Raw genomic sequence first — 27,570 nt, 5'->3', positions numbered from 1 at the left:
CTTTACTGAAGATTCAGAAAAAGGCTGCCTATTAGTGAGATTTACTTATTTAAAAGGTGTGTGTTTACATGTGTAGAAGTTTTGGCGTAGTTCTTTAGAAATAGGCAATTACTATAATATGGGAATGGTTCCTCTGTGTAAATTTAGGATACATTCTCCTTTATATATCTGTATATGGTTATTTTTCTTTTTTCATGATAAAATACAGGACTGGGTTAAGAAAACAACTATTTTAATCATCTGTCATAAGAAACACACCTTACAGCCGTTTCTATGTCAGGAAGGCAGACTTCATCGTCAGCCCTGCAGGTCATCTTTCTGCATTAGATGGCAGAGGTTTGGAGGCCGGGGCATTTTGAAAACTTCTGCTTTCAAGGATCTGAGCCATAAATGTTTATTAAAAGAATCTATAATGAAATCAGTTTTGTTATTTTTTTAATGGTTGCCTGGAGTGTGTTGGATGACTGAATGCCGGTTGTTAATCATTAAGCACTCATGTTACCAAAAATGTTTGATAGTATTGCCATCTAGGGGCTGAATGGAATTCTCAACCCTGAAATAAACTGTAATTGAGCAGGTGCTGCTATTGACAATATACATATGTTTTTGCTTTATAGCCCACATGCTTTTCATGTTTCTCCTGACAAAAGCGATCTCTAAATGTCCCCCAACAGCCTACCTTTTTTACATATAATCTGTTAGAGGTGATTACTATTTGCTTTGGAGCGTATGCGTTTTTGGCATCTATTACTGGGTATTCTGAACAAAGAATTATTCTTTTTTGCATTATTAATCTTGCCCATGTTTGCCCTATTTCCACAGAAAAGAAATCATTTATCGGAAAAGAATGTTTGTAATCGGAACTTGTAGCATCTTCAGATTTAATATTCATTATGATCCCCCTGGTTCCGTGCTATATTTATCTAAAAGACCAATCCAATGTTGTGGGGAAATAAGTTTTAAATATTTATGATCTAACTTTTAATATTTTAAAAAAGAGAAATTAGTATTTCTGTAAAATGTGTTTCAGAGTCTGGTCACTTAGCAAATGTTTAAATATTAAAAGATTTCAAGAGGTTAGCATGTAATATCATAATGGGACTTATTGAAACAGGAAAATTGACTTCACAAGTTTTTGATAGGTGAAGGAAATTGTATTTTTCTCTGCCCATGTTTAACACATAATAATAAACATTAACACGGTTGAAAATTATAGCCAAGACTCTAAGGACAGAGAGTCAAAAAATCTTTCTATGGTGTGCTTTGGCTTCTGTCTGACCAGATTGTTCGAGAAATAGTTTCCTTGGTTCTATCACTTTGTATTGGATTTTATTAAAAATGATATTTCACTGTCCCCTAATTAAGGAACAGTCCCTTGCATATAACTTTATCTGATGGTCTTGGTAACTGCTCTCAGAAAATAACTCCCTCTTCCCCACCTCACATTCCCCCTCCCCTGCCCATCAAGAAAAAGGGACAATTAAAAGCCATCTATCATATTTAAGCATCTAATAAACAAAGCTGATCTCACACACCATTAAATGGAAATATCTTATTAAACTCGTCAAAGCATCCTCGCAACTAGCCACATCCAATGTGTAAGGCATGTAACAAAAGGTGCCTCTTCTGTGTCTGTATATTTATGTGTTTGTTTAGTTATGGACGTGTTATTGGTCCACTTGCAGACATAATTCCTATCTGTAAACAGGTATATTCCTCCAGCCCAGATGTGGAAAGAGCACCCTGGGGCCTTTCAAAGCATTAGAATTCTTAGCTCCAGATTAGATATACAAAATATGCTAAATGTCATTCTTCAAGCAGAGGGGAAAAAATCCAATAGGCTATTTTTTTTTAAGAGTCCTGGTGGCACAGCGATGAAGTGTTTGGCTGCTAACTGACCATGGTTCAAACCTGCCCACTGCTCCTGGAGAGAAAGAGGAGGCAGCTTACTTCCATAGGAAACACTATGGAGCCATTCTAGATGGTTCTATTGAGTCACCTTGAGTTGGACTCACCTCAACAGCAGTGTGTTTTTTGTATCTTTTTTCCCCTCCTCTCCATTTCATTTAAATCAACAAAGATCAAATTCTCAAAGTTCAAGACATGATTGGTTTTGGTAAATGTCATAGTTTTAGTTTTGTTGCTTTGACTATGTTTACATGTATGAAAGTAGGAAATTCTGAAGCGCTTTTTGCATCTATACTTCAGTTCATCATTGTTATTCTCTTGTGCTTGTTATCTTGTTTGCATTTGTGAAATAAAACTGCACACCGAGAAAAATGAGAGAGAATTTGAGAGATGAAGAAGGGCTTATTTATAAACAAATTGTGTTGGGGATTAATAAAAGAGAATTATGGTCATTCTGGATGAATCTCCCAACTCTTAAGATTAGCCAGGTGGGCAATTATAGTAGTCTCTGCTATGCAACTTCTTGCCAAAGATTGCCACCAAGAGTTGGTTGCAGCATTGATTAGAGTCAACAGAGACTTGTTTGTTTTTTCTTATGTCTCATGTCTGTGTTGCAAGCTCTCAAAAATCAAGGATTCTATCCAACCCATATTCTTTGGATAGTAAATCACACACCATGAGGTAATACATTCTGAGTATCAGTAAAAACAGCATTATTTTCTTAATGACAATTGAAAAACTGCTATAATACTTTTGCTACTGTGAATGACCTTCCAAGAATTATTGACAAGTTCTAAAAGAAAGTTAACCTGTCAATTTTCTTACAGGGAACAAGATTTCAATCCCACCTGTTCGGGTTAGAACCATTCACAACTTATCACATCGGTGTTGTGGCTGCCAACCAAGCAGGAGAAGTTGCAAGTCCCTGGACTCTGGTTCAGACCTTAGAATCTTCCCCGAGTGGGCTGAGCAACTTTACAGTAGAACAGAAAGAGAATGGACGAGCGTTGCTACTCCAGTGGTCAGAGCCTGCAAGAAACAATGGTGTCATTAAGGTAATGTCTACTTTCCATATGAACACATGCTTATGGTTATCCTGTTAAAGAGATGAGCTCTGAGACACCATCAGATCACCGCAGGACACCTTTGAACCCCTGTATACTTAGACGCAGTGCTTCCTCCAGGCCCTTCATCATAGAAAAACTAGTTCCCATGTATTACGCATCCAGGAAACCCACTATTCAGCTACACGCTTTCCATGACTATTTTACTTAGTCAACCCTACTAGACCCACCAGGCATGTTGTTGTTAGGTACCATCCAGTCTCTTGTCCGCTCATAGGGACCCTATGTAGCAGAATAGAACTTCCCATAGGGTTGACTCAGCTGTGATATTTATGAGCAGATTGCCAGTTCTTTTGCCTATAGAGCTGCTAGATAGGTACAAGCGGCCAAGTTAGAATTTGAAGCCAGGAAGTCAGATCTGAGCTGAAATGACTGTGGTCTGCCTGCCTCCTGAATCATCCTACCCAGTTATTTGCTTAAGCCTTACCCGATTTGCACTTTGCAAATAGATCACTACGTAAAAGGCAAGAAGGCGTACTTGTCTGAAACTTCTATATACAGTCACTAGAAATGATCTTATAAATAGCACACATCTCCTCTGAGCTTTACCAGCCGGTGAGCACAAATCAAGAAGCATTTCTACTAATGGACCACATCTTGATGCTCTGAGCCCTTGCCTACATGAAAGTAAGACGTTGTCTCCTTCCTGAAGGTCCTCCTTGAGTGTGAGTTGACTGGCCTGGCAATGTCACTTCCTTTACCTGCAGCCTCCTCTGACTCTGGACCTGAGCTTAGGTCCACCCCGACCTACAGCTGCTATCAACACCCGGCCTTCCACTTACCTATCGTTATTAACTGCCACTGTGTCAGTTCGTCACTCATGAAAATCTGCGAGCTGTGGTCCACCGGGAGAATCTTCCCCCTCCATGGAGAAGACCTGGGCTTGTTGCCTGGCCAGTGCACTTTGTGTGCAGTCACCTCACATCTGTCTGTGGTGGCTTGCTGGTTGCCATGATGCTAAACAAGTTTTAGTGATCTTCCAGAAAAACGCAGAGGAGGAAGGGAACTTGATAATCTGCTTCTAAAAACCAGCCAGTGAAAACCCTCTGCATATCTTCATTACTCCTCGAGTGGGAAAGAGTACCGCGTTTATTCTAAACACAGTTTAAATGCATTTAGCTGTAACTTTTAATAAGTTCCATGAAAGTCTCATAAGGGGGGTGGCAGAAAGAAATCCCATGTGGCAATAACTCAGAACTGTCACCAGCTCAGGCCCACCCCCATGGCTCTCCTTGCAGGCTGCCGCCCTGCTTAGTGCAATAGCTGCTTTTCTGCCTACCTCCAGGCCTGCTGTGTGCAGCAGGAACAAGTCTCTCCCCACCAGCTGCCTTCATGTGACAAAGCCAAGCAGCCCCGACGGTAAGGCAGGAGGGGTGGGCCTTGGGCTCTATGACCTGAAAATCTATGCAACAGCCTTAAGGAGCACATGAGAAAACAGTCTCTTTCTTTACATCCATCAAAACACCACTCCTCCTTATTTGTTTCCTGTCCTAGTGATTGCCTTGTCCCAGCATGATTGACATTTGATATATATATTCCTTTTACCTTCATTTACATTTCACCAAATATTTATTGAGCTCTTACTACATGTCAAGTACTGATTCAGGAGTGAACAAGACAGGCTACATTCCTGCTTCTGTAGACCTTACATGTGTGCATGCATGTGTGAGTGACTGTGTGGAAGTGTATAAATAGTGGCAGTTCAGAGAGGCACGCAGTAGCTAGTAAATAAGTAAACAAGGGAATTTCAGATGAATGCTACAAAAAAATTAAACAGGGTAATGCAATTATGTCTGGCTCAGGCTATTTTAGAATGGATGATCATTTGAATTGAGTTGACATCTGAGCCAAGCCCTGAACGACAAGACAGAATCAGTCATGTGGAGATATGGGGGCAAAATGTTCCAGACAAAATGAACAACAAATTAAAGGCCTGAAGCCAGAAATGAACTTGGTATATTCCAGGAAAGGAAAGAAAGCCTGTGTGGATAAAGATTTTGGAGAGCGGCAGAGATGGCACCCGAAGAGCTGGGAGAATATTGACAAAAGACAGACTTGGTCCCACCTTGATGGGTTGTGTTAAGGATGTCACAATTTATTCTAAATGCAAGAAAAAATTACTGAAGACTTTCAGTAAATGACATGGTCGAATTTCCGATTTTAAAAACCAATCTGGACAGTATGTGAAAAATAGACCATAAGGACGATTAGAGTTTAGAAGTTATTGAAAATTTTCAGAGAAAAAATGACGGTGGCTTGAACTGGGGTAAAATGTGTGGAGGTGGAGAACTATAGGAGGATGGAGATATTATTGGGAGGTAGAGCTGACTAGCATGCTAATGACCTGTGAATCAGGAAGGAAATGGAGCCCTTCGGGGTGATTTCTGAATTGGGGCCTGGAGAGGAAGCCTGGGAGATGGTCAGGCTGAGCAGGCAACTAGCCACCTGCTGTTATAAATCTAGAATTCTACCAAGAGTTCTTCACTGAAATATATATTTGGAAAACATTAATAGATAGGTAGCTTTTAAGCCCCCAGGGTTGGAGGAGATCATCTCTCAACTGGGTGTGAATAAAGATGATGAAAATCGAAGCTCCAACCATTGGCACACTAAAATTGGGTGGTCAGCACAAAGAAGAGTCCACAAAGGGAACTGAGAAGAGCCAGTGAGGTAGAAGGAAAAGCAGTGAATGGGAAGAGAAAACCTGCTAAAGGCTGCTGAGCAATCAAGTGACGTGAGAGCAGTGGTGTAACATCTGGATTTGGTTGCCCCCATGAGGCACAGTACAACAGCCAGCTGGGGTGCTTTCTGAAGACAAAAGGAATAGGGAGAGGGGTGTGGTATGAGACCATAGTTCTGAATCTCAGATCCCACCACTTGACCAGTTGCAGAAATGAGGACTGCCATTGTTTGGGGGTTGTCCTAGTTTTGTTTACATACACACACACGCACACATATATATATATGAGTGTGTGTCCTAGTTTTGTTTATATATATATACATATATATATATGTATATACACAGACACACACACGTGTGTGTGTGTGTGTTTTCCCATCCTTATGCTATTCCTTTAGAAAAAAACATAAGATGGGGAGGGAGATAAAAAATGAGGAGCTGATACCAAGGGCTCAAGTATAAAAAAATGTTTTGAAAATGATAATGGCAACATATGTACAAATGCGCTTGACACAGTGGATGGATGGATGGATGGATTGTGAGAAGAGCTGGAAGGGCCCCAGTAAACTGATTTTTTTTAAAATGAAAGAAAGAAACTGAAACTGGATAATAGTTTAGAATCACAGATTATGCATTCTAACTATGAGTTTAGTAAAAAATATCAGATCAATCTCCCAGCAGTGGATCTTCTTTTTTCAAGCCATATATACGTATATAGTCAGAAAGGGAAAAAAACATAAGCTGTAAATGGGGCTAGTGCAGTTTTCGTTGCATGCATGTTAGGTGTCCCGTGTTCGGGGGAAGTATGACTTTATAAAGTTATAAAGGGGCTGATGTGAGAAAGGGTAGACTGTGATGGTTGATGGTCTGTGTCAACTTGGCTTGGTCATGATTCTCAATATTAAGTAGTTAGCCTGTATTGTATGATCTAAGTACAGTATCCTTGCTGGTGTGGTCTCCGTTCAGTACCTCGGGATGATCCGGCAAAACTCACCCCTTCTTGATCCTGCACATGACTCATCAGCCGGGGATCTCCAGACCCTGGCATGTGAGTCGGTAGACTGCCCCATGATATGCTGATTTGGGTTTTGTCAGTTCCTCCAACCATGTGAGTCTGGAGAAGCCTCCAAATTGATGCCTGACTCATGGATTTGAGACTTCAGTCTCCACAACTATTTGAGCCATTTCTTTCAAATAAATCTCAATCTCTCTCTCTCTTTCTGGATAACCTAGCCCCCAAAACACACCTTCTAAATAAAAGCTCAATAAAATTAAAGTGTGTGAGCTTCCTGGGTTTACAACACTGTATATATGTATTTTGTTACCTATACATACAGGGAAGGTAACACATCCTCAAGACAACACAAGCTTTGCATTTAGAACCTTCACAAACTCTCCCCTGGGTGCCTTCTCTAGCTTTGCCTGGTTCTGATGTGTATCCTTCCTCAGTAATAAAGGTGACTATAAGTAGAATAGCTTTACATGCGCTCTGAGTTTCTCTAGTTATGTTAGAATTGGGGCGCTATAGTTTTTCATTGACTTTAATTATAAGATCAGGTACTACTAAGATCCATCCTAAGTGATCTCCTGTTTTCCACCATACTCTTATTTGCCTCCATAATACATAGCATTGAGAATCATGAGCAAATCAAGTTGATAGCCCTAACCATCACAACATGATTGATTCACTAACCACCTGACAGAACTCAATCTACAGTTCCAATCCTCCAAGGTAAATCTAAAATATCCTAACCCCTAAACACATGGTTGTTTTTCCTGTCAGGTCAGCCCCCAATTTATAACTATGGAATGTGGTTAACCCCACCCTCAGTCATCTCATGACCACAAACTATTTGGTGTGTCCCAAAAGGTCCACCATGAATAACAAAGGTGTTCCCATCAAAATCCAGTGGTTCAGAGGTTATTGTTCATGATTCAGACAGTGGTTAAACCTGCTCTTTGAGATAGACCAAATGTCTTAGTACATGCATGAATAAAGGTGATAAGCTCTGAGGGGAGGCTTCATATATTGCTTCCATTTCCTAAAATAAATATGTGACTATGTCGCCAACCAATTAAATAGTAGGAAGAGAATCAACTAGAAGGTATTGGAGGGACAAAAACAAAAGGCATGAAATAATTACTTTGGCAAATGAGACAGGATGTCTGAATGGGGGGATAGAGTAGGAATACAAGTTGATAATCATTTATTTAATATTTATGGTAAGAAATTTAAAATGAGGTAAGTCAGCCTGGTTATATATTTTCTCCAAACCAGTTAAGAACTGGGTACCGCTAGAGAGCTGGATCGAACACAAGTTAGAGATTTGTCAGATGAAAATCGTTGGCAGAAAGTGGGGAGGAGGGAGGGACTTAGTTACAGAAGCGTGATATTTGATTGTAAAACATGAACTCCTTTCAGAAGAGACCCTTCCTAGTTCCCTTTCCCCCAGGGTGAGGCCTCGCCCTGGGCTCTCCACCAGGAAAAGGACAATGCAGGTCAGTAAGTTTCCCAAACTTCAGGCTGCTTGATCTTCATTGACACTAAAGCATGTCAACAAGAGGTATAGTCAAGTTTATGCTTCTCCAGAAACTGCTTGTTGGATGTTTCAAACCCGTGTGCTCCCGCAGAGGGTCTGTCTTGTGTCTGGGCCTCCCTGGAGAATCCAGGCTGTGCTCGGGGAGTCACTGCTGCGTCCTCGAGTGGGTCAGGTTTCTCAGGAAAAGAGAGGCAGGCCGTTCACAAACGTCGGCATTCAAGTTACGTTTCTTCCCCGTTTTCACCAGAACAAAGGAACACTTTGCCCCAAAGGGACAATCACTTCTCCCCTGGCTTATAAGAGAAAACCAGGTAGTCTTGTTTACCTATTTGTTTCATCTTTGAGTAATCAAAGTTTACATTATATACTCAGATAACAATAGTTATAATATATATTACCATATAATTGAGTGTATTCATGTTTATAAATTTTACTTATAGATAACTTTATTTATAAAGTACATTTGATTTCTACATGAATTTCTAAATATTATATGACAATTTATATGATAAATTTTATACTTCTTTATGTATTTACATACATGTAATGTTTGCACACAAAGGGGTAGGTTTTCAACCCTGGTACCTTATTACAAAAGATTAAACACTATAATCCTATTCCCAAGCTATTGTTGAGGGAAATGGACAAGCTACATAGGTCCTATTTGTGATGAGCTCAAACACATAAAATCAGGGATTTTATTTCTATTCCTTACTTTAAAAAAAAATAAGATGAGAGGAAACCCCATGAACACTGTTAAGTTCAAGAATTGAAAAAAAGAATTGGGATCCATAACCCTTAGTTTTTATAAAATTGCTTTATTACCCAAGTTAGAGAAAGACTTGGGAGGGAGGGATTTACAAAGAAAGAGGCAGGAAGGGAAGAGAGGGAGGGAGGAGAGACAAAGGGGAAAAGGGGGGAAAGGAGGGAGGGAGGAAGTGAAGCAAAGTATGTTTCCTCTTTCTGCAGATCTTAATGAATTTGCAAAAATCACACGACCAAAATTCATCTCAGAAGGGTCTTCTGGACTAGGGTCCCCAAGAGTAGGCATAAGTACGGGGGAAGGGTTCGCCGACACCAGGAAGGTCTATGGTTCCAATCATTCTTTTTGCTTCTCTTCTTTCAGGAATATAACATCTTCAGCGATGGTACCCTCAAGTACGCGGGGTTGAACTGTCAGTATCTCCTTCGTCGCCTGCACCCCTTCACTCTCTATACACTGACTTTGGAGGCCTGCACCAGCGCGGGCTGCGCACACTCAGCCCCCCAGCCTCTGTGGACAGATGAGGCCCCTCCCAACTCTCAGTTCGCTCCCACCATTCAGTCTGTGGGGCCCACGAGCGTTGAACTGAGCTGGTCTGAGCCAGTTGACACAAATGGAAAGATAATCCGCTATGAAGTGATTCGCAGATGCTTCGAGGGAAAAGGTTGGAGGAACCAAACAATCCAAGCAGATGAGAAAACTGTTTTCACAGAATATAATACTGAAAGGGGCACATTTATGTATAATGACACTGCTTTGCAGCCATGGACGCGGTATGAATACAGAATCAACACTTGGAATTCAGCAGGCCATAGCTTGAGCTCCTGGACTGCAGTCAGCACAAAGCCAGCAGCCCCACAAGGCCTCTCCCCACCTGAGATCTCCTACATGTCTGTGCATCCCCGACGACTGCTGGTTTCCTGGAGCCCACCAGAGCAGTCTAATGGTGTCATCCAGTCCTACAGGCTTAGAAAAAACGGCATGCTCCATCCTTGCAGCTTTGATGCTGGGACTTTCAATTACACCGATGGAGAACTACTTCCATTTTCTACATATAGTTATGCGGTCATGGCCTGCACAAGTGGAGGCTGCTCCATCAGCAAGCCCGCCAACCTCCAAACTCCAGAGGCTGCTCCAGAAGGGGTCAGTCCTCCGGCTCTCTGGGTCATCAGTGCCTCTCAAATTAATATATCTTGGCTACCGCCGTCAGATCTAAATGGAAAGATCACTAAATATCTGCTTCGATCCAATGGTAAGGAGTATCAGGCTGGGCAGGGCCACTCCACGCTGGTTTCTGACCTGCAGCCTTGCACTCAATATAACTTTTCCCTAGTGGCCTGCACCAATGGAGGTTGCACGGCTAGTGTGTCCATGTCTGCCTGGACATTGGAGGCCCCACCACAGAACATAGAGGCTCCAATATTGCAAGTCACGGGCTCAGCATCAATAGAAATCACCTGGAAATCTCCAAGAAACCCAAATGGCCGAATCAGAAGTTACGAACTTAGGAGAGATGGAGCTATAGTATACACTGGACTGGAAAGTCGCTATCATGATTTTACTCTCACACCAGGTGTGGAGTACGGCTACACAGTGACTGCCAACAACAGCCAGGGTGGCATTTTGAGCCCACTTATTAAAGCTCGAACCAGCCCCTCAGCACCCTCAGGGATGGAACCTCCAAAGCTGAAGCCCAAGGATCCTCAGGAGATCTTAGTGACTTGGGACCCTCCAGTGAAGACAAATGGCAACATTGTCAACTATACCCTTTATATCCATGAGCTGTTTAAAAGAGACACAAAAATCATACACGTAAACATAACTCAAACTTCTTTTGGTACACGGTCATGCATAGTAAACCAGCTACAGCCATTCCACAGGTAGGCAACTAGCTCTGAGAGCAAGCCAGTGGCATTTCTATTGCATGAACACTCAGGCAATCCTAATGACAACCATAAATGTAAGATGGTGTGTTATACAGGGTTCTTTAGGAAACAAAACCAGGACACTTATGATTATAAGTAGGTGATAGATAGATGATAGATAGATAGATAGATGATAGATAGATAGATAGATAGATAGATAGATAGATAGATAGATAGATAGATAAAACAGCTAATTAGTCCACAGAGCAGTACAAATGGCTCAGTTCAACTCACTTCCAGGAGACAGTTAATACACTGGCAGTCCTTCAACTCACAAGGGCTGCTGGGTGCAAGTCAAGGAAGCAGACAGTTGAGTCTTCCGTAGAGCAATACAGGCAGTCCGGCAATAGGCAGCAAACAGCAGGGCAGGTCACCAACAGTCAGCCAGATGACAAGGTCCGACAGTCCCCAGCTCAAGTGATGTATACACCAGCAGTGTGGTGAAGCAGTTCTCAAAAGAACCTCAAACTATAGCAATGCGGTCCATGGATTGGGTGTCCTACAGGCAGTGTAGCTCACAAGTTGAGGCAGAGAACTATCTAAGGCAGCCGCACACTGGTCTAATCATCAGAGACCAAGAGACAGAAAGGAAAGGCTCTCCAGGTCATTTATCTCTTTGCCCCTCATTTAAACTGCGACCTTATTAATCCCACATGTGTTTATTGGCCAGGTTGGCACAATAAACCTTCCTATCACAGATGGAATGAAATACCCCAACACTGTCCACTTAACCACTGACAGTAAATGAAGCATGCTCCAGTGGCACTAGTTTGCATAATTTGCATAGTTTGCATATTTTCTGGAGAGAAGAATGCCTGCAGGTGACATTTTGAGAGTCAGTCTTTCAGAAATGCTTGGGTTCGGCTGGGATATCTGAAACAAGTAATGCAGACATGGGTCAGTTACCTGAGTCTAATCCTTTCTGGAAGCCTCTGGAAAGTTCTAAGACCCAGGGAATAAGGAAAATGAAATACTATTTTTTTAAAACTCCAAACTCACTGCCATCATGTCAATGCTGACTCATAGCGACCCCTGTGGGTTTCTGAGACTATAACTGTTCATGGGAGTAGAAAAATAGGTCCTTAAAAGATGTTATAAGAAGAGCTGTGTGAGCTCCAATAAAATTATTTTTTTAAGAAGATGTTATCCCAAAAAAAGATATTAGCAAAAAAAAGATGTTATCAGTGAACATGAGCTTAATCTCGTCACTAGGATATTTTATAAAAAAGAAGAGGCACAGAAACATAGACAGAGGGGAAACAGCATGTGACAATAGAATTATGCTGCAGCGCGCTCTCTCTCGCTCTCTCTCTCACACACACACACACACACACTCACACACACACACACACGGATCAGTTCCTAAACTGTTTGCAGAGGATATGGTCCTACCACACCTAAAATTCACCTTTGAACCTCAGGAATGCGAGAAAATAAATTTTGTATAAGCTATTATTTTGTATAAGTTATTTTGAACTGGAGTTGGATTGAACCAAACTATGTCTTGAAGAGAGCTTTTCTTATTGGACCCATCATTTCTTCCAGGGATACTGAGGCTGCTCTGAATATATTTCCTCACCCCCTTAGAATTCTCCCAGCTCTGATCTAAGGATTTCTGAGGATGGTGCCATTTTGCCAGCTCAGATATTCTCCATAGTTCTCTCTGGACCTTTCAACTTGCATGAAAGTGTAGGTCTCCATACAAAGGACTCTTCCCATTGCGTAAAGAATCGCTGAGTGGTTTCCTCATCACATTTTAAGTCTGTTATATCCTACAGAGAAGAGTACAAGATACTTTTTGCTTAAAATTTCATAAAAGGAATAGAATCACTTAAAAAGGACAAGATGGTGAGATTGTGTTGATTTTCAATCTCCATAAGTACACAGCTGTTATTGTAACTTGTAATATCTAGATTAGATATTTCGACTCTCTGATATACAGTGCTGCTTCAATGAAATATTCATAGCCCTGTGCATCTACTCATGACAATTACTTAAGGCTGTAGTAAATATGAAGGGAACAGGGGCAGTTCCGTCCTGTCCTTAGGGTCACTGGCATCCACTGGATGACAGTGAGTTTGATTGGTTTTGGATGCCCCCAGGGCTCCTTACCTAGTAAATAAATAGCTCTAAATAAAATAATAAATGAATGAATATGAAGGGACCCTGGTGACATAGTGGTTATCCATCGGGCTGCAGTACTAAAGATCAGCAGTTCAAAACCACCAGCTGCTATGTGGGAGAAAGATGGAGTTTTCTACTCCTAGAAAGAGTTACAGTCTTGAAAACTCAGAGGGGCAGTTCTAGCCTGTCCTGTACAGTCTCAATGGGTCGACATCAACTCGATGGCAGTAGGTGAGTAAATGAACTATTCATTTACTGTGCATCTACTCATGAAGATTATTTGAAGTATTAAATATGAAACAGTAATTAAAACTTCTACAGATGTCCTAAGCCACATTCTGTATAGATGAACTGGCTTTTATCTTGCTGTGATTGATGGCAGGAAAACAGCCCACCTTGACTATAGCACTGTACATCTTATGCTGGCCCTCCTTACCTGACTGCTGCCTGCAGTTTTGTCCCCTTTGAAATCATTACTCAAAAATGTTTCTAGCAAATACTAGGTTTTTCCAGATGTGTGAGGCATATTTTTCACAGGCTGAGAAAACATGTTTGGTTTATCTGAAAAACCCAGTAATGATCTTCAAGGCTTTAAGCTCTTTAATGATCTTTAAGAGTGGTGTCTTTTCATTATTAATTCAAATTATTTAATATTTACATAAATAGCATTAATGATGTGAACAGGCTATAACCACAAAATCACTTGGATTGAAAGTTGGAATGTGTATGAGTTACCTAAAGAACAGCAACAAATCTCTAACTACACTCACTGCCATCAACTCAGTCTCATCGGTTCAGACTCACAGCAGCCTTCCAGGACAGAAAAGAACTACTTGTGTGGGTTCTTGAGACTGCAACTCTTTGTGGGAGTAGAAACCTCATCTTTCTCCTGCAGAGCAGCTGGTGGTTTTGAACTGCTGACCTTACATTTAACAAGTCAATGTGTAACCCACGATGCCACCATCGTGACCTAGGGCTAACAAAAATGTACAAATGCAATGGCTCATAAAGACCAGAAATGTAGTGTCTTAAAGTCTGGAAACTAGAAGCATAAATTCAGGTGTGATGTGACCATGTCCTCTCAGCTTTGGTAGTCCTGGGTTTTCTTGGCTTTCAGCTGCTGCAGTTGTGATGGTTGTTGCTGTTAGATGCCATTGAGTAGGCTGTGACCCTGTGCACAACAGAAGAAAACACTGCACGGTCCTGTGCCATCCTCACAATTGTTCCTATGCCCAAGCCACTGATGCAGCCACTGTGCCAATCCATCTCACCAAGGACCTTCTTTTTCACCGCCCCGCCACTTTACCAAACAGCATGTCCTCCCGGGACCATATGTCCAAAGTAAAAAAGATGATGTCTTGCCATCCTTGGCTCTAAGGCGCACTCTAGTCATACTTTTTCCAATACAGATCAATTTGTCCTTTTAACAGTTCATGGTACATTCGATATTCTTCTCCCACCTCAATTCAAACCCATCTATTTTTTTACATTCTTCCTTATACAATGACCAACTTTCACATGCATATCGTGCAACGGAGAATACCATGGCTTGGGTCAGGCACACCTTAGTCCTCAAAGAAACATCTTTTTTCTTCAATACTCTAAAAAAGTCTTGTGCAGGAGAATTACCTAATGTAATACAACTTTTTATCTCTTGCCTGCTGCTTCCATGAGCAGCATGTTTATTACCACATGCTGCTTTCCCCTGCCTGTATTTCTTTATCACTTCTCCTCTCTTATAGGTCAGCACAGAAATCAGATTAGGGTCATGTTCACTGACAATCTCCTTGAAGGCTCTATTTTTAAAGACAGCCACATTCACACGACCCCTAGGTGAGGACTTAAACATATTTTTGAGGGACACAATTCAGTCTATAACATGAATCACATAATTGCCTGGTCTTATTTTTGTTTGTTTTTGTAACCTGATTCATATATAACAAACATTGTCAATAGGATGTCTTCTTTAGGTCACTGCTACATGGCCCACAGGAAGAAGCAGCCTGGCAATGACCTTGATAGCAGAAGGAGTCTTAACCAGAATTTTTAAACCACTGAAAATAATTCTGGAAATTAATAATCCCTCTATGGATCATCAAAATTGATTTCATGAAATAGCCTAGAGTTCAGAACTGACATGCGCAAACAGATTTGTTCCTGGTGAACTGGAAGCCACATCGTGGGGCTCAGCCTCAGCTGAGGAAGGTGCTGTACGGATGCCCCAGAGGAGATGGTCCTGAGAGCAGATGAAGGAGGGCGAGCAGAAGGGGGAGTGACGGACTTCACACAGGAATACTGTCGTGGTGGTTGTTAGGTCCCAAAGAGTCATGGTGACCCCTTGAGACAGAATAAAATCATCCAGAAAGGCATCTGGTTCTCTCTGCCGTAGTCTTTGTAGAAGGAGATGAACAGGTATTTCTCTTCTAGAAATTCGGGTTTCAGCTGGCCACGGGGACTCTTCACATAGGAACGATGTTGCTGTGTGCATCAAATCAAGTCCAATACCATAAAATACAGTACTACCATCCTTACCCAGCAGACTATCACAGCTTTCTCCTGGCAGAGCAGCTGGTGGGTTTGAACCGCCAATGTTTCAGTTCGCGGTGAAGCACTAAATCACCGTGCCTCTAAGGCTCCAATGCAAAGGAATGCAGATGTATAAATGAGAAGGGAAAAGGAGAACTAGAAAGGAAGGAAGGCAGAGAACTTAAAGTAGTTATCAAAGCAACAAAGAAATATATTTTTACAAAAACAAGGAAAAGGAAGAGGCTAAGAATGAAAAAAAAGAGAGAAAAGGAAGAATCTAGGAGCCTGAAGGAGAACTTGGATATCAGGAGCGTTCTATGGCACATGACATCGTGCGGGGGGAGCTCTCATTTTTAGCCATAAATGCACATTACTAACAAAAGCACTCACCCCCCCTGTCTTGGGAAGAGAAATGTTCCCGCTATGTCAATAGAACTTTCCATGCAGCCCGACCAGCTCTGTAACCAACATAATGGATTGGTAGAGTTTAACTAGGTGGTGAGAGGGGTCTCTAGGAAGAATAATCTAGAGTGTGACTAGGTCAATTCTGTCCCCAAAAGGTCTTTGCTTGGTGTGAGAGGGCCCGTTTAAGAAGTCAACTATCAGGGGAGGGGATGTATTACAACTGAACCCCATGATGGTCCTTCACGACTTGGGGATATTTGTAGGAAAATCATTTAGCCTTAACTGCAGAGGCAGGTGGTGCTATAAGTTGGAATTGACTCAGTGGCAGTGGGTTTGGTTTCTTGTTGTTTTTTCAGAGCTCAGAGCAGCTCAGGACAATTGAAAACCAGGACATCTTCTCCAAGGCAGGCATTCTTAACCATTTGGTAAATAACTATGGAGTACACAGTGTTACACTGGGAAGAATCTTGACAGTGGATTCATGCCCTACAGTCTTGCTTAGGAGGACTGTATTCATCCCTTCCATATGAAGATCCCTTCCCTTTGGTGGGGAAAACCAGAAACATTTAAAATTCAAGACTTCCACGGAATAGGACTTTGTTGTCATTTAAAAGGTCAGCTATATATAAGAATAGAGCCCATGGGTGCTGCAGACCATTAATGCACTCAACTGCTAACCACAAAGTTAAAGGTTCAATCCTAACCCAGCATGTGTCAGATAAAGGACCTGGAGAACTAACTCTGAAAAAGCAGCTGTTGAAAATCCTATGAAGCACAATTCCACTGGGACACACATGAAGGTGTCATGAGTTGGCATCTACACAAACAGCAACTGGATATATATGATTATATATACATATGTGTGTATATGTATACCAAACACCAAAGTCACTGTCAAAGAGTCATTGCCAACTCATAGGACCCTATAGAACACTTTAAAACTGTCCCTGTGAATTTCTGAGACTATAACTCATTACGGGAGTAGAAAGCCCCTGAGCCTTTAGAGTAGCTGGTGGTTTTGAACTGCTGACCTCTCAGCACCCTAATGTGTACCCATTACCCACCAGGGCTCATATATGAATACGTTTCTTATATATAAATAACAGTTCTCTTTTTTTCTGAATGCCATTTGGCTTTTACATATTCTTCCAAGGAAAATCTATTGTGCTGCTATAGTCGTTTCTGCCTTGTGTCCTCCAGGTATGAGGTCCGCATTCAAGCATGCACCATGCTAGGATGTGCATCTAGTGACTGGGCATCCAGAGAGACTCCTGAAGCTCCACCGCTGGTGCAACCTGCTCCCCACCTTGAGGCACAGATGGCTCCCGGAGGATTCCAGCCCACCATTTCTCTCTTGTGGACGGGGCCACTTCAGCCAAATGGGAAAATGTTATACTATGAATTGTACAGAAGACAAATAGTGGCACAGCTCGGAAAGTCAAATCTGGTCCTAACCTATAATGGAAGTGCAAGCTACTTTCTTGATTCAGAACTTTTGCCTTTCACAGAATATGAATATCAGGTAAGAAATGTATACCATCAACCATTTAAACTTAGATGTATGCACACATCAGTGATTGCCTGTAAAAACCGATTAAAATTTGAAGAGTAACTTAAGGAAACATAGAACCTATGGATTTGGGCAATATTCTTTTAAAATTTTCAAGTACTAAATGAAGTAATGATGACCATATTCACTTACCTTCTATATTGTCTTGGTTCTTGATCCATGTGGTATATTATTGCTATTTTATGTAGATGTAGGTAAAATATATTACTAATTGTTGAAGTGATGTCTAGTGTTAACTGTCACGAGTTGGTATTGCCTTAGTAGGAGATGCTCCTTGTTAAATAATCACTTTAAAAGCAACTCTGAATTCTACCAAGACGAATATAGTCTGATGATAAGCAGCCCAGACCCCTGTGCTCAGCATCTGGAGGAAAGCAACAAACCTTTACACGGGATGGAGTACATTTTGAAATAGGACAGTCTGAAAAACAATACTTGGCATGCCTTTAAAAGTCCAAGAAAGGAGGTCCTCACTCACTGCCAACTCATAGCAGCCCTGCAGACCAGGGCAGAACTGCCCCTGTGAGCTTCCAAGACTGTACCTCTCATTGATGGGTGTCGAAAGACCCGTCTTTCTCCCATGGAGCGTTGGTGGTTTTGCACTGCTAACTTTGCAGTTAGCAGCCTAACACATAACAGCGATGCCTTTAGGGTTCCAAAAAACGGAGACACTGGATGGAGCACATGCTTAAGCGCTTGACCACTGAACCAAAGGCTGGCTGTTAAAACCCACCAGGAAAAGCCTTGTGAGAATGGTCTAGTGATGTGCTTCTGACAAGTCACAGCCCTGAAAACCTTCCGGAATAAGCTGACTGCACGTGGGCGGGTCCCCATGAGACAGAATCAACTCGATGGCAACTAACAACAGAAAGCCAAGGATTCAAAATAGCATCCTGAAAATGTGTTTATAATCGGTAGGGAACTCCGTTTTGGGGGGTGTGGCTCAGTTCCATCAGCAGTCTGTTCACGTTCCTGTGGCCGGTAACAGCAGGCTCATTGCCCGTCTTGGAATGTGTTTTCCCATCCAAACCTTTTTCTCAGGCTTGGTGGGAATGGCAATCAAAGGTTCTGCTGTGACCTAGCCAAGTGGTGGGCTCAGGTGTCTGTCTCAGTCCCCCAGATTTGCCTGGGCTTGATGTCCTCAGCAGAACGACTCAAAATGAAGGGGAAAGAAAGTAAAGGTGAGAAGTCCTGATGAGCTATCCCTAACCTCAATCTAAAAGTTTCCCTAAATCCCAGCTGGATATTGAGCATGGCTCTTCAGTTATTCCTCTATTCCAGAGCCTTTTTGCTTCAGTCACATTCTGTTTCTCTATCTCCGAGTGAAAGGAAGCTTGTTGATGGATGCCAGCTCTCTCTCAGTGCCAGGCACAAGGTCAAGTGCAATTGTCTAAAAGCAAAAGCGGAGCCTTAGGAAAGGTTACCATAACCAGAAATAATAAAATCACTAAGCAACCAGGAGTATCGTGTCAAACTACTATCGTGTCAAACGAGTATCAAAATCACACGTAGCAATTTAAATGTGAGAGACAATGATTTAGGCCAATAATGGAAAAGATGGATAGCACAATGAAGGTAGTAATACTTGAAAATAGAAATAGAATACTGAGTGATTTGAAACCACAGCAGATGTAAACCCACAATACCTATTTCCAATTCCAAAACTAAAAATCTTTAAAACTCAAACATTTTTGTTTTTATTTAGTTGTTAGTTTTTTGCTTGGTTTTTGGAGTGGTTTGGTTGTTTGGGGCGGGGGGGATTGGGGTTTTTTGTGGGGTGTGCAAAACCTGTTCTGAACAGACTTAGGGCTGATTACAGTATTTATTTATTCTACTCTATGCAGATAGACTGTACTTCAGTATGATGTAGTTACCCAGGTCCTGCTGAGAATGTTGTGAAATAAGCAATACAGTACATGCATTTAATTATCTTTCTAAAATCTGGGAATCAAAATCGTTTCAACAAACACTAGGCCCCAAGCATTTCAGATAAAGAGGGAGGCTTATGTGAGGAAGGAACAAAACCTCTCTTGATGCCCCAGTTGGAGACAGGACACTGTTAGAAACAGGCAGCACATTGGTGGTCTTCCTTTTGTTCTGTTGTCAATGATCTCTACTGAGATGTGTCAACTTCTCAAAGACCCCTCTACCCTCAATTATCTAGTCTTCTTTATGAATACAAATCCACCTTTTGAGATAGCTGGAAGGAATTAGCAATTGGCTTCTAATTAGACAAAACTAAATGACATAGTGCTTCTTTGGCATTGTGTTGGATCATTGGGTTAAATAATTGGTCATATGATCAGCAGCTTTCTCTTCTCAGTTTGCTATTGCTATTTGGTGCCGTCAGGTTGATTTTCAATTCATAGTGTCCCCGTGTGACAGAGTGGAACTGCCCCATAGAGTTTCCTGGGCTGTAATCTGTGCAGAAGCAGACCTGTGGGTCTGTCCCCAACAGAGTCACTGAGTGGGTTCAAAGGGCAGCCTCACTGTTATTAGCTAAGTGCTTAATCACTAGGCCACCCATGCTCCTTTCTTGGTTTTCTAAGGAATGTCAGACTCAAAGTAAGTATCATACCTCTTATCAGATTTCTCACCAGGAAGAACCATAGTAATCACTCACAGCCAAACTCCTCGAGCTCACATTGATTTCCCAGCAACCTTACAGGACAGACTTGAACTGCCCCCAAAGGCTTCCAAGGCCATAAACCATTACAGAAACAAAACTGCCGCATCTTACGCCCATAGAATAGCTGGTGGATAAACCTTTACAGAAGCAAAAACTGCCTTATCTTTCTCCCATGGTATGGCTGGTGGAGGCACATCGCAACCTTTCTGTTCTCAGGCAAGCACTTAATTGCTGTGCTACCAGAACTCCTACCAGCAACCAAGAGGTCATGTTTCAGAGAGGAAGCAAGCTAGACGTAGGGTGTGCTGACTTTTCTGTGACCCTCACACTCAGCTCCATGCCTGACTCCTGGTTCTAGATTCATTCTATCCCAAAGGGAAGCATGTGATGTTCATAACAAACTGATTTCATATGTGTATTTACTAGATAACCCCAAATTGTTTCAGCCCAAGAGCAGACAAGAGAAAAGGTGGGTGGAATCTAGCATGTCAGCTCAAATATCTAAGTACTTACAAAAAGGAATATTTTGAAAATTACAGGTTAAATACTGCGATTGTTCATGTGCTTGGGTACCATCAAATCAGTTCAGACTCATCATAGCCCTTTGTGCCCAACAGAACTTAGCACTGCCCAGTCCTGTGCCATCTGCACAGCTGTTTTTATGTTTGAGCCCATCGATGCAGCCACTGTGTCAGTCCGTCTTATCAAAGGTCTTCCTCTTTTTTCCACCCTACGACTTTATCCAGTATGATGTCCTTCTCCAAGGACTCATCTCTCCTGACAACAAAGTACATGAGACTAAGTCTTTCCGTCTTTGCCTCTAAGGTGCATTCTGACTGTACTTCTTCCAAGACAGATTTATTTGTTCTTTTGTCAGAATGCTGCAAAGTGTACTATTATACTGAATTTACCCAGTCTGCATTGGTAATGTCTATAGAAACCCAAACCTTCTGCCATCTAGTCAATTCTAACTCAGGATGCCCCTATAGAACAGAGTATAACTGCCCCACAGGGTTTCCTATGCTTTAAGGCTTTACAGAATCTGTTGACTGTCTCGTTTTTCTCCAACAGAGTGGCTGATGAGTGCAAACCACCAACCCTTTAGTTAGCAGTAGAGAGTTCAGCTACTGCACCACTAGGGTTTTTTGAGTCAATAGGGCCAAACCAATCCAAACCTCGAGGTGAGTCCTATTCATCATGACCTTATAGGACAGAGTAGGATTGCTCCTTAAGGATTTCTAAGATTGTAAATCTTTATAGGAGCAGACAGGCTCCTCTTTCTTCCCTGAGTGGCTGATGGATTTGAACCATCTGCCTTGAGGTTAGCAGCCCAACACAAAACCCAGTGTTCCAGTAGGGCTACTTTGTGTCTCTATAGATATTGAATTATCCTATAATTATCCTTTAGGAAGTGGTGTATTAAAAGAGTTGATTCCCCTTTAACAAAAGATTTTTTTCTCTAAGATGAGTTTGCATCACTCACACATCTAACACAGGTCTACTTCATCGGCAAGTTGCCTTTAAGAAAACACAACCATTGCCTGGACACATTTCTTCCTAATATCTGGTAATGATTCCACTCTTCTGCAAAGAAGGTAATCCATGTGTGCATATTCGAAAGTGCCCAGAGGTGGGTAACTATCAATTGGAAGGATTCGGTGACCTGAGATGGGTAGGCAATTACCACATGTGCCAGCAAAGTATCAGATATGACTCCCTATCTCTCCTCCACTGCCAGATATCATTGAACCCACTTCTGTGTTTGAGTTGTCATGGAAGGCAATTGCTAAAATTTAGACAGAATCTTCTTGTCTAAAGTAGATCACTAGACCAATTGGCTAGAGTTAGGGTTCTATATTAAAAGGATGGAGTGTGGAAAGTTCTGATGGGCAGAAGGGTCAGGACCTCTCTGGAGAAAAAGAGTATTACTAAAAGCAGAGGGAGCCACTACAGAAGACTATAGAACCTCCACTGGCACTGCAAACAAGGTGCTGAGACCACATCTCACCTCCTTGGGCTGCACGGGGGAAAGAAGAACCCCTCTCCACGTCTGTCCAAGGTTGATTGCTACAAAGAAGAGGTCAGACAAACCTGCAGCCTCCATCTTTTACCCTTTTCCTCCCCTGGCATGCTACGTCTTTAGTGGTTGGTTTGTAAATTTGAATAGTCGTCTTACTAGCAGGTTATGATCTTATCACTGACAGCGCTGTACTTCTAGATAGATTTTGAAATGTTCTTTTGGTCAATGCCGGTGACACCATTCTTCTTTAATTTTTCATTCTCAAGATAGTAAACCATATTATTGTGAGTTTTAAAATGGCCCGAAGCAGTTCATTTTAGCTTACTAATTAATTCCTAGGTGTGCTAGTCTGGATAGACTAGAGAAACAAAATTCATAAACACTCATATTTTATGAGATTTTTATACAAAGGATAATTGTACATTGAGCATCCCAACTCAGTCCAGTCCAAGCCCATAAGTCCAACATTAGCCCATATGTCTGACAACGATCTACAAAGTCCTCCTCAAACTCCCAAAACACATGTTACGATGCCAACTGCAGGAGGAAAGCTGAATCAGTGAGCGTGTAAGCATCTCAGCATTGGCAGGGGTCTCCACATGGCTGCTCCAGCACCCAGGGCTGCATCGGGGTAGGTCCATATGGCTTCTCCTCAAGGATGTCTCACAGGAAGCTGAGCTGTCTTGCCAACTGAGGCAGAGAACTAGTTATGGCAGCAGCACCCTGGTCTGACCACCAGAGAGCAAGAGACCAGAAAGGTGGGGCTTGATGGGCCATGTACCTCTCCGCCCTTCAATTAAATTGCCCATTCCATGGATCCCACAAGTGTTCATTGGCCAGATTGGCACAATAAACCTTAGCTATCACACTAGGATATTGATCTTTATGTGTTGTGGGAAAGAGAAACAGAAGAGAGTATATGAGGACAAATGCTCTATGCTTGTACAGTAAGCTGTCTGGGCAGCCAGGGCTCCTGTGGAGGAAGAGCTTCCCATTCATAGGGTGGAGATGTGTTCCAATCTCACGCTCCTAAGTAAAGGCTACTTCTCCCTGTAAGAATGCCAATCTGAAGGTGCTTGTAAGCACATAGTTGCTACTATACACACTTGAAGGTTAACTGCTTGAAGGCTACTTGCCTGAAGGTTTTCTGTCACCAAGCAATCAGACCCTGTTGTCTGTCCCATCCTAATTAGGGCCTACTCCCTTTTGATAAAAATCATAGATTATTCCCCTGGAGAAGAGCCCAGAGACAACCATGGTAGAGCCAGCTCAGAGACAAATGAGGTTAGGTCACCATCTTAACTCTGGAAGCCTCCCATCTTGTTACATATGTACCTTCTTGTCACATGTATGCGTCTAGTCCCGCCCCTTCCTATTTGCATGTATACACCTAGATTATTCCCCTCCTGTTACATGTAGGTCTCTAACACAACCCCTTCCTATTATGTATGTGCTAAATGTCGCTTGCATACCCCAGATTATATAAGTCTGGGAGAGAATACATTACTCTCTCATTCTGATTCATGTCTCCATCAGAAGAGGTGAGCCCTTGCCTGCTTTGTCTTGTCTGATGTCTCTTTAATGTACCCCTCAATTACACCACCTCCCCCTAGGACCCATCCAGACATGGGTTTGGATCCCACTCTGTTCCATTTCATTTTGACCGCTTTCTATTTTCCTAGCACCATACGTTACAATTCTATGTTCCAATCATCAATGGATGTTTGCAACGGTTTCTTCTCATTTTGAGTTTTGTCCCTTCAGCAAATGAAGGCTCCTAAAGCTTTTCTCCATCACAAGATTGAGGTCGATTCTACCATCAGGAGGCAGCTCGTTCGGACTAGTATGACCCTCCTTTGGTATTTTCCAACCCGAGGGGCTCATCTACCAGCACTCCCCAAGGCAATGTTCCAACGCTACTCACAAGGTTTTCATCAGACGTGAGAAAACTCTTCTTCTTCCTCATTTTCCTTAGTCTGGAAGCACTCTGGACATCAGGCTGCCATGCATGATCCTGCTAGTACTTGCACCACTGGTGGCATAGTTTCCAAATCACAGCAACACACGGGCCACACGACTTCAACAAACTGACAGATACGTTGTGTGAAAATACCACGACTTGAGTCAGGCACACCTTAGTCCTCTGTATCATGTTTATTCATGTTTATCACTCTAACAAGGCAAATTAGCAGATTTGCCTAATTTAATACATCATAAGAAAAACATATTTTTATTCCCCCCACCCCCATTGGCATTGATTGTGGATCCAAGTAACATGAAATCCTTGACAGCTTAAATATTTTCTCTGTTTATCATGATGTAGCTTGCTGATCCAGTTGTAAGGACTTTTGTTTTCTTTATGTTCAAGCATAATAAAGGCTGTAGTCTTTATCTTCATCAATAAATGCTTCTTCACTGTCAGCAAGCCAACCAACACATCTGAGTCAGTACCGTAAAGGGATACAGCACTTAGACACACCTTTCCCAGTTTTACACCAGGCACTATCCCTTTGTTCTATTTAAACAACTGCTTCTTGGTCTCTGTGCAGGTTCCACGTGAGCACAATTAAGTATTCTTCAATTACCATTCATTGAAATGTTATCTATGTTTTTAAATGATCCACACAGTCAAATGCCTTTGAGTAGTCAATAAAACACTGGTACTTATCTCTGATACTCTCTACTTTCAGCCAAGATCCATCTGATTTCAGCAACGCTCTCCCTCCCTCCACATTCTCTTCTGGATCCAGCATGAATTTCTGGCAGTTCCCTGTTGATGTACTTCTGTGACCACTTAATAACTATTATTAGCACCTGTGCAGAGGCAATAAAAAAAGAAAACAAATTTATTTTCAGTAAAAATTTACCTGCAGATAATATTGATGATTTTTTATATCTCTGCACTTCTTTGGGTCACCTTTCCCTGAAACAGGCATGAATATGGATCTTTATCTGAGCACCGTCTTCCACATTTCTTAGTGTGGACAAGTGGAGGCTTACAGCATTGCATCCATGTACTGAAATGTCTCAATTACTATTCTAGCAATTACTGGAGTCTGGGGTTTTTTTTCCCCCCAATGACTTCGGGGCAGCTTGGCCTTCAATCACTTCATTTACAGTCAATCATTAGATACTGAGCATTTGCTACCTCTTGAAATGATTAAATGTCAAATGATTCTTTTTGGGACAGTGATCCTGTATTCCTTCCATTATCCTTTGATCTTTTCCTGTGCTTTTCTTATTGTTTGCGCGAAGAATGCTTTCAGAGTGCAAAAGTTGGATAAAGTCTTCTATTTCTTCATCCTTGCTATTTGTTATTGATGTATACATTTAATAAATCATATTAATTGGTCATAATATTAGGCATATGAATATAATGCTATCACTGACAGTGTATTCTTTTAAGAGATATTTTGAAATGTTCTTTTTGACAATGAATGTAGCACCATTCCCCTACTCTTATTTAATATCATGCTGGAGGTTTTAGCTAACAGCATAAGGCAAAGAAAAGACACCAAAGGTATTCTTCTGGGGAAGGAAGAAGTGAAACTATCATTATTTGCAGATGATATGATTTTATATATGCAAAATCCCAAAAGCTCCACAAGGGGCGTACTGGAAGCAACAGAGGAGTTTGGCAGAGTGGCAGGATACAAGATCAACAAACAGAAGTCCATCGGACCGCTATGCACATCGGGATAAGACCACAGAGGAGGAGATAAAAAAGGTGGTACCCTTCACAATAGCCAAACACAAATTGAAATATCTAGGGATATACCTGACTAAAAGAACAAAAGATCTATATGGGGAAAACTACAGAACACTATTACAAGAAACCAAGAGCGACCTCAACAAATGGAAGAATGTAACACCTTTCCTCTTCAATTTTTCAGCCCCCGCATAGCAGCCCATATGATTTTCCAATTCAGAATGAGCACTAGCAGCCCATTCCATGTCATATAGGATATAGAGCTTAAAGTGTTCCGTGCCATTTCCAAGAACTTCCAATTTTCTTTCTTCGTACTTCATACATTTCAAGTTCCAATTACTAATGGATGTTTGCAGCTGTTTCTTATCATTTTGAATTATACTACATCAAAAAATGAAGGTTCCCAGTTGCCTTCCTCCGTCCATATGGCTGATATCAACCGTAGGACGGAATCATGGTGGGTTCGGTTGGGGTTTTACTTTGAGTAGGCAACTCTTCACCAGTCCATATTTTGAGTATCTTCTGAGCTAAGGGGCTCATCTCCCAACACTATCACACAAGGTCCTGGTGCGATCCATTAGAATGTTACTGGCCAGGGTTTCAGTAGTAGATTGCCAGGCCCTCTTTTCTAGTCTGTCGCATTCTGGAAGCTCCATCTGAAACCTACCCACCTTGAGTGACCCTGCTAGTATTCAAAATACCAGTGGCATCGTGCCCACTAGCACAGCAGCATGCAAGCCACCACAGTACAAAAAGCTGACAGATGAGTAGTAATCATGTATTCATATTCAGACTCGTGCTTAAGGCAACGACTCACTAGGGATTTGCTACTGTCTGCCAGGGCTCTTGCTTTCACTGAATCATGCTGTCAGTACAGTAATTAGTTTCCCTGAAATTTCTCCACTTTGACAGGTTCTCAAGATAAGCACCCACACACACTCAGGGCTGTGGAAAGCTTCTGGTATCACCGTGACTGAGTGGCTCAGAAGTAACAGGTCACTCTCTGAAGGGTCCCCGTGACTCACTCTTCTGTGGAGTTGATTTTAGGGTGAGTGCTACAGGGGGCCACAAGAATAGTAACCTGCTACTTTCTAACATGAGTCTCTGAGTGCTGCAAATAGTTAACATGCTTCGCTGTTAACTGAAGGTTGAAGGTTCAAGTCCCCCAGAGGTGTCTCAGAGAAAAGTCTGGAAATCTATGTTTGAAAAATTAGTCATTAAAACTCCTGTGGAACAAAAGTCCACTATGACTCGCATGAGGTCACCATGAGTTGGAGTTGACTCAATGGCAAGTGGCTTCTCTTTAACACTCTAAGACAGTATTGGGGGATTTCTTTATCTGCCATGGGCCATCTGGATATCTATAACATCAGTTTCTCATTCCAAGGCCGCACTAGTCAAACATGTAATTAATTCGCCCTTAAGGTGGTGACTGGAATTGCTTCTCTATGGTGAGTCGTGGGATGTTAGCTGGTACTCATAACTTCATGAGGCCTATACGGATGTGGGATGGACATTCCCCACCCCTGAATTAAGAGAACACTGGAGAGAGAGAGAGAGAGACACTGTCCCCAAACAAGTCTGTCTGAGGATTTACTTAGAGGGAGATTGGAAAGGAGGCATGGGAAGAGAACTTCACTACCTCCT

At 41.9% G+C, this 27,570-nt stretch overlaps 1 protein-coding gene across 1 annotated transcript in view; it reads left to right on the top strand.

Moving 5' to 3' along the window:
- The window catches only part of USH2A (usherin), a 949,135-nt gene that overhangs the window by 874,677 nt on the left and 46,888 nt on the right, over positions 1–27,570 (top strand). Inside the window, exons 62-64 of the mRNA XM_004700145.2 lie at positions 2,736–2,963; positions 9,379–10,895; positions 17,196–17,517. Of these exons, the coding sequence (XP_004700202.1) occupies positions 2,736–2,963; positions 9,379–10,895; positions 17,196–17,517 (2,067 nt within the window). The remainder of the gene's footprint in view (positions 1–2,735; positions 2,964–9,378; positions 10,896–17,195; positions 17,518–27,570) is intronic.

Source organism: Echinops telfairi, unplaced genomic scaffold (assembly GCF_000313985.2).
Source record: "Echinops telfairi isolate 266 unplaced genomic scaffold, ASM31398v2 ScPeMD7_7424;HRSCAF=8462, whole genome shotgun sequence".
Classification (NCBI taxonomy): domain Eukaryota; kingdom Metazoa; phylum Chordata; class Mammalia; order Afrosoricida; family Tenrecidae; genus Echinops; species Echinops telfairi.
The sequence above is the reverse complement of the archived record's forward strand: the minus strand, read 5'-3'. Positions and strand labels throughout refer to the sequence as shown.